The 12,351-nt window shown below is 42.0% G+C and overlaps 1 protein-coding gene across 2 annotated transcripts in view; it reads right to left on the bottom strand.

Moving 5' to 3' along the window:
• Positions 1 to 7: 7 nt before the first annotated feature.
• LOC120730306 (NT-3 growth factor receptor-like) overlaps positions 8 to 12,351 on the bottom strand; it is a 65,495-nt gene continuing 53,151 nt past the window's right edge. For both annotated transcript variants that reach the window (XM_040026600.1, XM_040026602.1), the window contains exons 15-18: positions 12,061 to 12,233; positions 10,481 to 10,724; positions 5,690 to 5,848; positions 8 to 2,016 (exon numbers count right to left, since the gene is read on the bottom strand). In XM_040026600.1, coding sequence (XP_039882534.1) covers positions 1,831 to 2,016; positions 5,690 to 5,848; positions 10,481 to 10,724; positions 12,061 to 12,233 — 762 coding nt within the window. In that variant the 3' untranslated portion in view covers positions 8 to 1,830. The remainder of the gene's footprint in view (positions 2,017 to 5,689; positions 5,849 to 10,480; positions 10,725 to 12,060; positions 12,234 to 12,351) is intronic.

The following is a 12,351-nucleotide window of genomic DNA, read 5'->3' as shown; positions in this document are numbered from 1 at the left end:
ATTTTTCACCCATTCTGATGATGGGTTTGAACTTTAGTAGTTCATTTGGACCATGCCTACATGTCTAAATATACTGGGTTGCTGTCATGTGATTGGCTGATTTAATATTTATGCTAATGACCAGTTTAACAGGTATACCTAATAAATTGACTGGTTAGTGTATATGTAATGTAATTTCAATTTCACGTTGGGTAGTTTGGCTTTTAATTTTTTTTTTTTTTTGCTTTAAATTTAATTTTTTTTAATACAGTAGATACTTATGAAACTAGGTAATAAGAAAAACAAGAGTTTACAGCTAGTGGCCATTAGGCAGGTAAACAAAATGTAAAAGTGCTATTATTTTGAAAGACTACTTTCCTGGTTCCTAGTGTTCAGAAAGAAGTAGGAGGCACTTAGGTCCATTTCTATAGTGGCAGACAGTCACTCAGGCCATGCTTCCAGGCTCAGGATTGGAAGGTATGGTCAGGTTCTTGTAAAGCTAAGCAGCTCAGTGAGCTATCATGAGCTCAGGACTTAAAAGTGTTGTAACAATGATGTTTCAGATAAAAACTGTGTTGCAAGCTGCCACTGAACTAGCACTTAAGAACAGCAGTCATGTGTAGCAGCTGCTGTACATGAAATATTTGATTTATGTGCATCGTTCTATTTTTTCACCTCCTTCCTTAATTTATACATGAACAGAAAGAAAAGTCAAGAAATATAATCTGCACATGGTCACACAAACTACACATTTCCTTGACATTAAGATACAACTATCTGGTCTTTGTAAATGCTCAATAACTGTGGTCTATTCCCCAAATACCTGTGTCAGAACAACTGTGTCACAAGTCACAAGAATGTTGGTGATTTCAGGCAGGGGCAGAGCCAAATTGTGGCCACAGTGTAACATAAACAACCAACAGCAAAACGTTTTAGGGATCCATGTGCTAATCCACGAAACTGAATTACATCTAGTGAATACTGTTTCTCTGAAAAAGGGGGGAGGGAAAGGGCTCTAAAAAGAAAGTGAATTTTCTGTGCTCAACCTCAGCCTTTCAGCCTGGCCACCCCTGAAAATATTTTGGCTCTGCCATTGGTTTCTGGGGTAGCCAAAAGTTAAAAACAGAAAACAGAAATGTTAGTACTTTGAAACTTTACAGTCATCATCATTACTTTAGATTAAAGATGGCTACCACTGCAACCCAAGGTATGAGAAAGATTTTGGGAAATTGACCAGCTTGGGCACAGATAAAAATTTAAATAATTAAAAAGAGAATAAATTAATCCTTCTGACTTTTCACATTTCACAAATGAAGACCTGGCAAAGATAAGCCAAAGGAAGACTAGAAGGTTACTTATTAAGGTTTGTGAAACCAACTGAGATCAATGTAATCCTGGGCAGGATTACTACCAGTAAACTACCAGTCCAGGTCAGTGTTTATTAACAGTTGATTAGAACTAGTGCTGCTATGATCAAAACAGGGTGAAACCCACATTATTATGATGTGACACCTTAACTATACCACATCAGAACAATCAGCATAATCACTCCACATCGTTGCAATATATACTTTATACTTAAGTCTTTTTAGTTACAATTCCATTTGAAAAAACAAAATGGGTATATAATTTGCAGGTTCCAGATTATTAGGTACTGATGCAATTCAGATCATTTTGGTCCAGTTAAATAAACATAATATACAATGTGTTAGTTGCAGTCCTCAAATATCTGGCAGATGAAAACAGGGTATTTTCAGCCCCTAATCCACAGAGTATGCAGACAGATCACTTCTGTTCGGGGGCAATTCAGTGCTTTGAATATATTCCATTAGTGTCTCCTTGGGGCTATTATTATCCCAGTATGTCCAGATAGACTGGTGTGGCTTTCATCAAAGTAAACAGCATCTTCTGGATGTCCTTAATGTTGAGACGTTGTTGCGGTTCCCTCTGCCAGCAGCCAAGCATAATATCGTAGATTTCCTTAGGACAGAGCCTTGGGCGCTCCAGTACTCTGCCTTGAGTAATACACTCTATTACCTGTAAAGACACAGAGACCAGTAGTTGAGCAGAGATACTTTACTGTCTTGTTTAAGAAAGGACTGCTACGCAACCAGACTTGCTTCAGTTGTGCACTGCACTGGCCGGGCCTATGGCTGTATTGTGGAGTGTCATTACACTGACAGGCAACAAGTGATGCACACAGTATATAATGACTACATCATACAAATAATCCAGGTACATATTGTCCTGTAGAGTACAGTTTTAGAAAACAAAACAGCCTTTTAACAATAATGTTGAAATGTTTGAACCTTAGGAAGACTTCTTTTAAATACCCTTCTTACAAATAAAACCAAGCAGTACATCTACTGAGTTTTCCTGTTAATGCCAGGAGTATGAGGAAAATCTGAACATTGTTAAAGCCAGTGATTGTACTTGTTTGTGTCAACTGCATCATAAGAAAGAAATAAGGATATGTGAAGATTTTGAAGCAAAACAAAACAAAACCCCTCACGCAGTCAGCAGCAAACTGGGTCTGGGTTATTGCTTCAAACTCTGACTTAAATTCCACTGGAAACCCACGGGGTGACCTGAAGACTAAGGTCCAACAAAAATAGCCTGGGATTGCTCAGAAAACATGTATGAAACCTTACAACAAGGATACACAACCTACTTTTAGCATGATTGGGGTAATAATTTTGACCTAATTTTTAATAGGGGGGCTAATAATTGTGTCGTCATCTGTAGATCATCAACAGACTCTTCCCTTGTTACACCAGTAATGACCTCAATGGGCACTCAAGTGTCCACTGAGGATTGGATTCCACATCAGAAAGACCCTGCAGAAAGACCTCTGTTGTTACTGTGAAAAGACCAGATATTTTCTTACTGTACTGTCATTTTGTTTTCCTGATACCACAGGGTAGGTTTTCTATAGCTGTTTCAAGTCCTGTAGTGTCACCGGCCCTAAAGGCTGCCTTGGGGGGCCTGTGAACATGTCCTGTCAGCGATGGCTTCTGGTTAGCATGGACAGTAACAGTTTTGCAGTGAGTGACATTATCAGTGCATTTTGCAATGTATGCTGCAACAGCGTCAGCGTATTCCTTAATGTCTGTTTTAGGTGGGTGCTTGTTTGATGATCAAGGTTCAAGGTTCAAGGTTTTTTATTTGTCACATGCATAGTTAGGGCCCGGATGGCTTGGGGATAGAAGCTCCTCTTGAGTCTCTCTGTCCTTGCCCGGATGATGCGGAACCTTCTACTGGATTGCAGAAGTTGGAACAGTTTGTTGCCAGGATGGGACGGGTCCTTCAGTATCTGCGCTGCTCTAGTCCGGCATCTCCCGGTGTAGGTGTCCTGAAGCGGGGGGAGAGCAATCCTGCAGCAGCGTTCTGCTGTACGGATCACTCTCTGAAGAGCTTTTTGGTCCTTCACACAGCTGTTCCCAAACCACAATGTCATGTTCTGTGTGAGGATGCTCTCCACAGCGCCTGTATAGAAAATCCTGAGGATCTTTGGAGAGACCCTGAACTTCCTCAGTTGTCGTAGGTGATACAGGCGCTGCATAGCCTTTTTGGTCTGGACCTGAATGTGGGCAGACATGTCAGGTCTGAGGAGATGTGGACACCGAGATACTTGAAGGACTGCACCCTCTCCACTGGAGCTCCATTGATGATAATGGGCTTGTAGTCTCTGTGCTGACTCCTTCTGAAGTCCACCACCAGCTCCTTGGTCTTGCCAACGTTCAGCTGGAGGTGGTTGTCCTGGCACCATGATGCCAGATTCTTCACTTCATCCATGTAGGCCGCCTCATCGTTGTTGGAGATGGCACCCAACACCACTGTGTCGTCAGCAAACTTCACAATGGTGTTGGAGCTGTGGGTGGCCACACAGTCTAAAGTGTAGAGGGAGTAGAGCAGTGGCGAGAGGACACATCCCTGTGGTGCTCCTGTATTGATGGTGATGCTGTTAGAGACGCATCTACCCACCCTCACCACCTGAGTTCTGCCAGTGGGGAAGTCCAACACCCAAGCACACAGACGGCTATTGAGTCCCAGATCCCTCAGCTTTGTGAACAGTCTGCAGGGCACTATTGTGTTAAACGCTGAACTGTAATAAACAAACAGCATTCTCACATAGTTACCCTGTTTCTTGTCCTTGTGTTCACTCTCCTCAATGCCGTTCGGACGTCGTGCTCCGCGATGCTGATCACCGGTCAGATGTACCAGTTTGTAGTGCTGAAGCAATCCTTCAGAGCAGAGGAGGCCCCCTCTGGCTACACACATCTGATTTTGTGTTGGTCGGAAGGCCCTCACTCTGGGTCTGTATGCAGGTCTTAGAATGATGGTGATGTGATCAGAGAGCCTGACTTGGTGTACTCAGCGTCCAGTAGTTATCTTCCACGGTCCTAGCTGTGGCGTTAGTGGTGGGAGGGATGTAAACAGCAATAAGGTCAATCGATGTAAATTCCCTTGCTAGGTAGACTGGTTGGCACTTAATGATAACAAACTCCGACAGTGGAGAACAGTGTTTGTGCACAGCAGTAGATTTCAGTACCAAACGCTGCTGATGTAAACATCAACACTGCCCTGCCACAAGTCCTTCCTCCTTCCATTAAGACTTGGTTGGCATGGTAGATTGTTACCTGATCTAGCTGAATGGAAGAGTCCAGGATTCCATGAAAATAAAAGCACATCTTGCACTGTGTGTAAGATATACTGGATCAATTTTGTTGTTTAATGAGTGAACATTGGCCAGAATGGCCTCTTTAGGCTAGTGGGTAGCCTAATCTAGATACCTTCATACTTGTCCCACTTGTGCTCTCTCTCACACTGCCCCAGTGTCTCCTCTCTGGGTGAGATAGAGTCCGTTGATGTGGTAATCCAGCAGAGAAGTCTCGGGCCCTGGAGTATCTCTGTAACTTTCTGGTCTAAGTTGAGGGTGTTTGGTTTTATTTGTTATATCCAAAAGGGAGTGGTTACAGTATCTTGTAAACTACATCAAGCACTTGACATTGTAGTAATTAAACACAGCTTAGACTCTAAACAACAACAAACAGCTTATTGTCAATTGCTGTTGACAATTTTTTTGAGCTTCTGGTACCCAAGGTACTGACAATCAGTTATCTGATTAAGGATACCTGTGAGTTTGGACACTGCTACAGTGGTCAGTTGGTGTCTGTTCTGAACTTGCCATGTTTGACTAAATTAGCTAGGACTCGTGCCATAGGGCAACCATAAGCTGATGTTCTGCAAAACCAAGTGGCAGAAGTATTTGGAGTGAGTCCTAGTAGCATCTCTAAGTTGAAGGCCCAGTTCCATATAACAGGGGATGTCAGAGACAGGGCACCAACTGAGCATTCCAAGAAAATTACACCACCAAAAGACAGATTCAGTCCAATTGAAATTTATTTATATAGCACAAAATCACAGCAAGAATTGCTTCAAGGTGCTTTACAATGTAAGTTAAAGACCCTACAACATTATTTTGTGGAAATTCATAAGTTTTTGGAGAAGTTAGGTAAAATGAGAGTGGCTATTAGTTCTGCTCATTAAGTTACAGTGATATATGCACCTCTATTTTTTTTTCACAAAGCTGGACTAATAAATTGGGTCCCTAGGGAAAAAAGCTAATTTGAGTAAAATGTTCAAATGTTTTGTTCCTGGTAATTACATCATGTCCTCAGCAAATGACAGTGTTGAAATAATAGTTTACCTCATTATTGGCGAGCTGGAACCATGGCTGTTTTCCATAAGTGAAGATCTCCCACAGAATAACGCCAAAGCTCCACACATCACTTTCTGTGGTGAATTTTCTGTACATGATGCTCTCTGGGGGCATCCAGCGGATAGGCAGCATGGTGTGACCTCCCACCTGAACATACAGATACATACATACACACATTGAAATGCTTTATGGGAAAGGTATAAGCAGTATGATAACTTCAAAACGTACACAAACAAGTCAGAATCAACACGGCAAATCTGACTTATACATTTGTGATAATCATTTGAATATAAAAGTAAATACATGAATTCGTGCTGGACTGAATTTTGGGCACTCGTAGTCTTTTTTGCAGATAACAAAGTAACACATTCCACTTAGTTACTCAAACAAGCAAAAGACATTTTCTTGGCTTTAACACGTTATAAAATAAATGCTGACTTCACAATGTAATGGCTGTAGAAGAATGACATCACACTTAGATTACCTGTCTTCAGAAAATATAAAAGAAAATTATGCCATACACCAAATGTAAAACATATTTCTACCATGCCTTGTACCAGAAGAGCCCATCTAAAGTTTAAAAATGTTGTCTATATTTTTAGCCTTCATGTGTGCACTGTACAGGGTGGGCCATTTATATGGATACACCGTAATAAAATGGGAATGGTTGGTGATATTAAATTCCTGTTTGTGGCACATTAGTATATGTGAGGGGGCAAACTCCTCAAGATGGGTGGTGACCATGGTGGCCATTTAGACGTTGGCCATCTTGGATACAACTTTTGTTTTTTCAATAGGCAGAGGGCCATGTGACACATCAAACTTATTATTGTCACAAGTAATGTAATGTTAAGTAATGTCACAAGAAAAACAATGGTGTGCTTGGTTTCAACGTAACTTTATTCTTTCAAGAGTTATTTACAAGTTTCTGACCACTTATAAAATGTATTCAGTGTGCTGCCCATTGTGTTGGATTGTCAATGCAACCCTCTTCTCCCACTCTTCACACACTGATAGCAACACCGCAGGAGAAATCCCAGCACAGGCATCCAGAATCCGTAGTTTCAGGTGCTGCACATCTCGTATCTTCACACCATAGACAATTGCCTTCAGATGACCCCAAAGAGCCCACTATCGTTGTACCCCATACACCAAACCATCACTTTTGTTGTTCCAACAGTATTGGAGGGATCCATCCAATGTGGGTTAGTGTCAGACCAATAGCGGTGGTTTTGTTTGTTAACTTCACCATTCACGTTCATGAGTTATTTACAGGTTTCTCTTTGTTCACAGCCATTGACATGTCGAAGAGGTTAACACGTGAGGAGCGGATTGAAATTGTGTTGATATCTGGTGAACGCAGTAACCGGGTCCTTGCAGCAGATTTCAATGCAAGACACCCTACGAGACCACCCATCTCCCATGCTACAGTTAGCAAACTGCTTGCTAAGTTTCGTGAAACTGGTTCAGTGTTGGATTTGCCAAAATGTGGATGCAAGAAAACTGTCACTAATGAAGAAACATCAGTGGCTGTCCTAGCTTCATTCAGCAAGAGCCCACAGCGAAGCACTAGCCGCATGTCACTGGAGAGTGGCATTAGTCCAACATCCCTTCGGCAGATATTAGCTACTCACAAATGGCACCCTTACAAACTCCAGCTACTGCAGCATCCCAACGAGGATGACCCAGATCGGTGCACAGAATCTGCAGAATGGGCAAAACAAAAATTGGAACAGGACCCTCAGTTCACACAGAAGATTTTGTTCAGTGATGAGGCAAACTTTTATGTGAATGGTGAAGTTAACAAACAAAACCACCGCTATTGGTCTGACACTAACCCACATTGGATGGATCCCTCCAAGACTGTTGGAACAACAAAAGTGATGGTTTGGTGTGGTATATGGGGTACAACGATAGTGGGTCCATTCTTCATCAATGGAAACCTCAAGGCCACTGGATATTTGAAATTGCTACATGATGATGTGTTTCCCTCTTTATGCACTGAAGCTGCACGTTCCCTGAGTTTTTCCAGCAAGATGGTGCACCACCACATTATGGGTGCCAGGTCCAAGCATTCCTAGATGAACAGTTTCCTGGAAAGTGGATTGGTCGTCGTGGGCCAGTTGAATGGCCCCCAAGGTCTCCCGATCTGACCCCCTTAGACTTTTATCTTTGGGGTCATCTGAAGGCAATTGTCTATGGTGTGAAGATACGAGATGTGCAGCACCTGAAACTACGGATTCTGGATGCCTGTGCTGGCATTTCTCCTGCGGTGTTGCTATCAGTGTGTGAAGAGTGGGAGAAGAGGGTTGCATTGACAATCCAACACAATGGGCAGCACATTGAACACATTTTATAAGTGGTCAGAAACTTGTAAATAACTCATGAAAGAATAAAGTTACGTTGAAACCAAGAACACCATTGTTTTTCTTGTGACATTACTTAACATTACTGTCAAGTGTTCTCTGTCTGTGAGGTGCCCACACTTGAAAAAGACCAGACTTTGAATTTCACTCACTTTATTTTGACCAGCTAGTTAGATAGCTGATAGGTAGATGGATAGGTAGGTAGGTAGGTAGGTAGGTAGGTAGGTAGGTAGGTGGATAGGTGAAAAACCGATAGCCCATCTAGCTCAAAGTCTTCCTCACAGTGGAAAGTGGATTGTGCTTTGTTTGCTGTCCTCTCAGTATGTTGCACCCAGGTCAAATGACTGCTGCATGCATTTTAAGGTCTACTAGGCACACCAGCCCTTGATTGCTCTAATTCAGCTCACCTGGCGGAGCAGCGCGCACCAGGCCGCGCTTAGTTGTAGATTGCACAAGGTCTAATTAGCGGCCACGCGCAAGCAGCAGCACAGAGCAGGTAGTGGGCAGGAGGAGGAAGAGAGGAGTAACAGCCACACCTACTAGGTCAGCGCGACAATTACATTACTTGTGACAATAATAAGTTTGATGTGTCACATGGCCCTCTGCCTATTGAAAAAACAAAAGTTGTATCCAAGATGGCCGACGTCTAAATGGCCACCATGGTCACCACCCATCTTGAGGAGTTTGCCCCCTCACATATACTAATGTGCCACAAACAGGAATTTAATATCACCAACCATTCCCATTTTATTACGGTGTATCCATATAAATGGCCCACCCTGTATTCAGAAAATATATAGAACATATCATATTTTTGTTTTTAATAAATTTGCAGGAATTTCACACAAAAATTTTTCACTTCATCATTATGGGCTATTATGTGTAAAAATTTGAGGTGAAAAATAAATAAATAAATTTAATCTATTTTGGAATAAGGGTGTAACATGACACAATGTGGAACAAAAGAAGTGCTGTCAACGCTTTCTGGATGCACTTGCAAAGGTCCCTGTCATAAAACAGATGTTACAGAACAATTCCTCTGCTTTTCCAGCTCTTGAAGATTTCAGAAAAGCTGTTTTTATAAACTGGCATTAAGCGATTACCAATATGCCTTCAGAGTAAACACATCAGTGTAACTGTAATGAAACGTGTAGAAGATATATCAAATGCAATGGTACTCACGAAGAAACACTTTGTGTATTTCTTGCCTTTTAAAAAGGCTTTTGATACTACAGGTCTTACATTACTGATGAACAATTTAGTAGGTCAATCGGAGACCGGATGTAGAGTTGGATGTCTCGAGACCGGTCTTGGTCTCGAGACATCCAACTCTACATCCGGTCTCAAGGCCACTTTATGTGGTCTTTGTCTTGTCTTGGTTTGACGGACTTTGGTCTTGGTCTTGTCTTGGTCTCGCTGTCTCGGTCTTGCAGCCTCAGATCGACATAGTGGTCGGGAGATTTGGAGTCAACAGTATCCATGACACACAACGTAACGTTCGTTAATGTGTCATGCGCAAAAGCATCAGCTCTAAGAGCCGTGCTTAGAGAGTGCTTTGTAGTGAGTAAGAAGAGTCGACTCCCATTGAGCGAGAGCCGGCTCCTCACTTAATTTCCTTTCACTGCTCAGCTCTCACACAGTGGCTCAGCTATGCTCCAATCCCTCCATATTGTGGCCAATCACATGCGAGGATATAGGATAATATCATTATGTGAAAAACAGAGAGGGTGAGAGACGCGACAGTCAAGTGGAGCGTGCGTCTGTCCTCCCAGTAAGTGAGTGAGACAGTAGACAGCGGTGAGGAGGGCTGTGCGAGTGCATCACAAAAACACATAAATATGCCTGACACCCGTAAACGAAGCAGCATCTGGCTGCAGTTTAAAGACTTTTTTGTCTCGGTCTCGTCTTGGTCTCGATACCCTCTGGTCTTGGTATTGTTTTGGTCTTGGTTTTGGCAATCTTGACTACAAGTCTACAATTTAGCAATGTTCCCCATCTGCAAATAAAACTAATTTAGATTGTTCTGGGCAAAGTGTGTTCGCCTCAGTAATAACCACCATTTTGACTGAGCAGCCTAAATTAGTGACTCAAAAATCCACAGACCAGAGAAGGGGGTGTGAGGGGAAGAGTGGTGGACTTATTAACCAAACTGATACAGTATAGGCACAATGTCCATGATTTTTTTTAAAGATTTGATTATTTGACTTGATTTATAACCATGCTTTATTAATATAACTTGAAGGTAAATGTAAACATTCCACAGATTACTGCTGTAACACCTCACAGTATAAGTGTACCATATGTGAAGAGCTGCACTTAATGAAACTTACCATTTCATTGCTCATCTTTGAAAACATTTCCAGTTTTGATAAAAAAGAGGAAGACAAAAATACAAGAAGAAAAATGTCCTTACCCTGTAATAATCTGTGCTGTAAATGTCTCTGGACATGCCAAAATCTCCTATTTTGACCAGAAGACCATTCCCCACCAAGCAGTTCCTGGTTGCCAGATCACGATGCACAAAGTGTTGAGATGCCAAGTAGATCATCCCAGCTGCAATTTGGCTGGCTATATGAAGCATCTGGGACAGACCGAGTTCACCACTCGTCTGCAAAGGCTGTCCATCCACTAGGATCATGGCATCTGGCCCATGGGCTCTGATGAGAAAATTATCAGAGGGTTGCACTGTTAGAAATGCAGGACATTCAGGACAATTTTAATGCAAGACGGTTCGACTTAAAAAACGTAATCTTCTGCACAGAAAACGGAATGAGGCCTACGAAGAAAAGAACACAACACCTACCACAGACAAACATGGTGGAGGTTCTAAGGTGTTTTGGGGGTGTTTTGCTGCTTCTGGCAGTGGATGCCTTGACTGTGTGCAAGGCATCACTAAATCTGAAGACTACCAAAAAATTTTGGAAGTCAATGTAGGGCTCAGTGCCAGAAAGCTGGGTCTGCATTAGAGGTCATAGGTGTTCCAGCAACACAGTGACCCCAAACATACTTCTCAAAGCACCCAGAAATGGTTGAAGACAAAGTGCTGGAGAGTTCTGAAGTGGCCAACAATGAGTCCGGATCTAGATCCAATTGAACACTTATGGAGAGATCTCAAAACTGCTGTTGGGAGAAGGTGCCCTTCAAATCTGAGGGGCCTTGAGCAGTTTGCAAATGCAGAATGGTCTAAAATTCCAGTTGAGAGGTGTAAAAAGCTTGTTGATGGTCATAGGAAGTGAATGATTGTAGTACCAAAAGAGAGTGCAACCAAATATTAAGTTGAAGGTGCCAATAATTTTGTCCAGCCCAGTTTTTGCATTTTGTGGGAAAAGCTGTCAAATTCAAGTTTGTTTATGTTGATCCACTGCACATAAAGGAAATAAAGATGTGTACACCAAAACAAATGTAATTGTAACAATTTTATGGGAGAAATTGTGCATTTTTTGGAAAACTTCCAGGGGTGCCGATCATTTTGGCCATAACTGTATTTATAGATGGAAGTGTAATGGCTGCAATTATCTCCGTGAGTCTTTATTATATGGCGTGCTACTGGGAAAGGCCAGTTCTAACCTTTGAGTCCATACTCTTTTATGAGTCTTGCTTAGGTTGTGGAAGAGGTTTGTTGTGTTAATGTCTGTAGGACTTGTTTGCTGCGTAATTTGTTCAATACAGTTTCCTGCTTAGTGTCAGACTTTCCATAATAAACCATGTCCATGCTACAGAGGTAGCCCCTCGTTTAGGAAGTTCTTTGGTGACCATTACTGTTATCTAAAGCAATGAAAAATGTTGACAGTAAACAGTGTGTTTTGCAACATCACGAAATAAATAATAGAGTATAATATGAAACAATAGATGTTTTAATATTGTCATCATATCTCTCACAGACACACATTAGTGAATAGCACTGTTACAAGTAGAATCTACTGGTAAAACTGTCTGTCATCAAAACCCTGTAGAAGAAGAAAGACACACCTGCTGCTTCAATGCTTGACTTACCTGAGAAACTTATTGAGATCTCCGTGCTTCATGTACTCAAAGACCATGATGAGAGGGTCTCCATCCACACACACTCCGTAGAACTTCACTATGTGCTCGTGTTGAAGGTTAGTGAGGAGCTCAGCCTCACGCTGGAAATCCTTTCTGGCTGCAAGTGTGGGATCCTTCAGCGTCTGGGAGATTCAGAGAGTATTCTGTTGTCATACAATGGTATCACAGCACAAATGTTACACTCGGATAGCTCGGATAGCTATGGTAACAGTCCTCCCTCATGTGTATATCCATAAGCTT

This window comes from Simochromis diagramma, unplaced genomic scaffold, assembly GCF_900408965.1.
Source record: "Simochromis diagramma unplaced genomic scaffold, fSimDia1.1 OVJJ01000293.1, whole genome shotgun sequence".
NCBI classification, from domain to species: domain Eukaryota; kingdom Metazoa; phylum Chordata; class Actinopteri; order Cichliformes; family Cichlidae; genus Simochromis; species Simochromis diagramma.
Note: the sequence above shows the minus strand (reverse complement) of the source record. Positions and strands in the feature narration are given on the sequence as shown.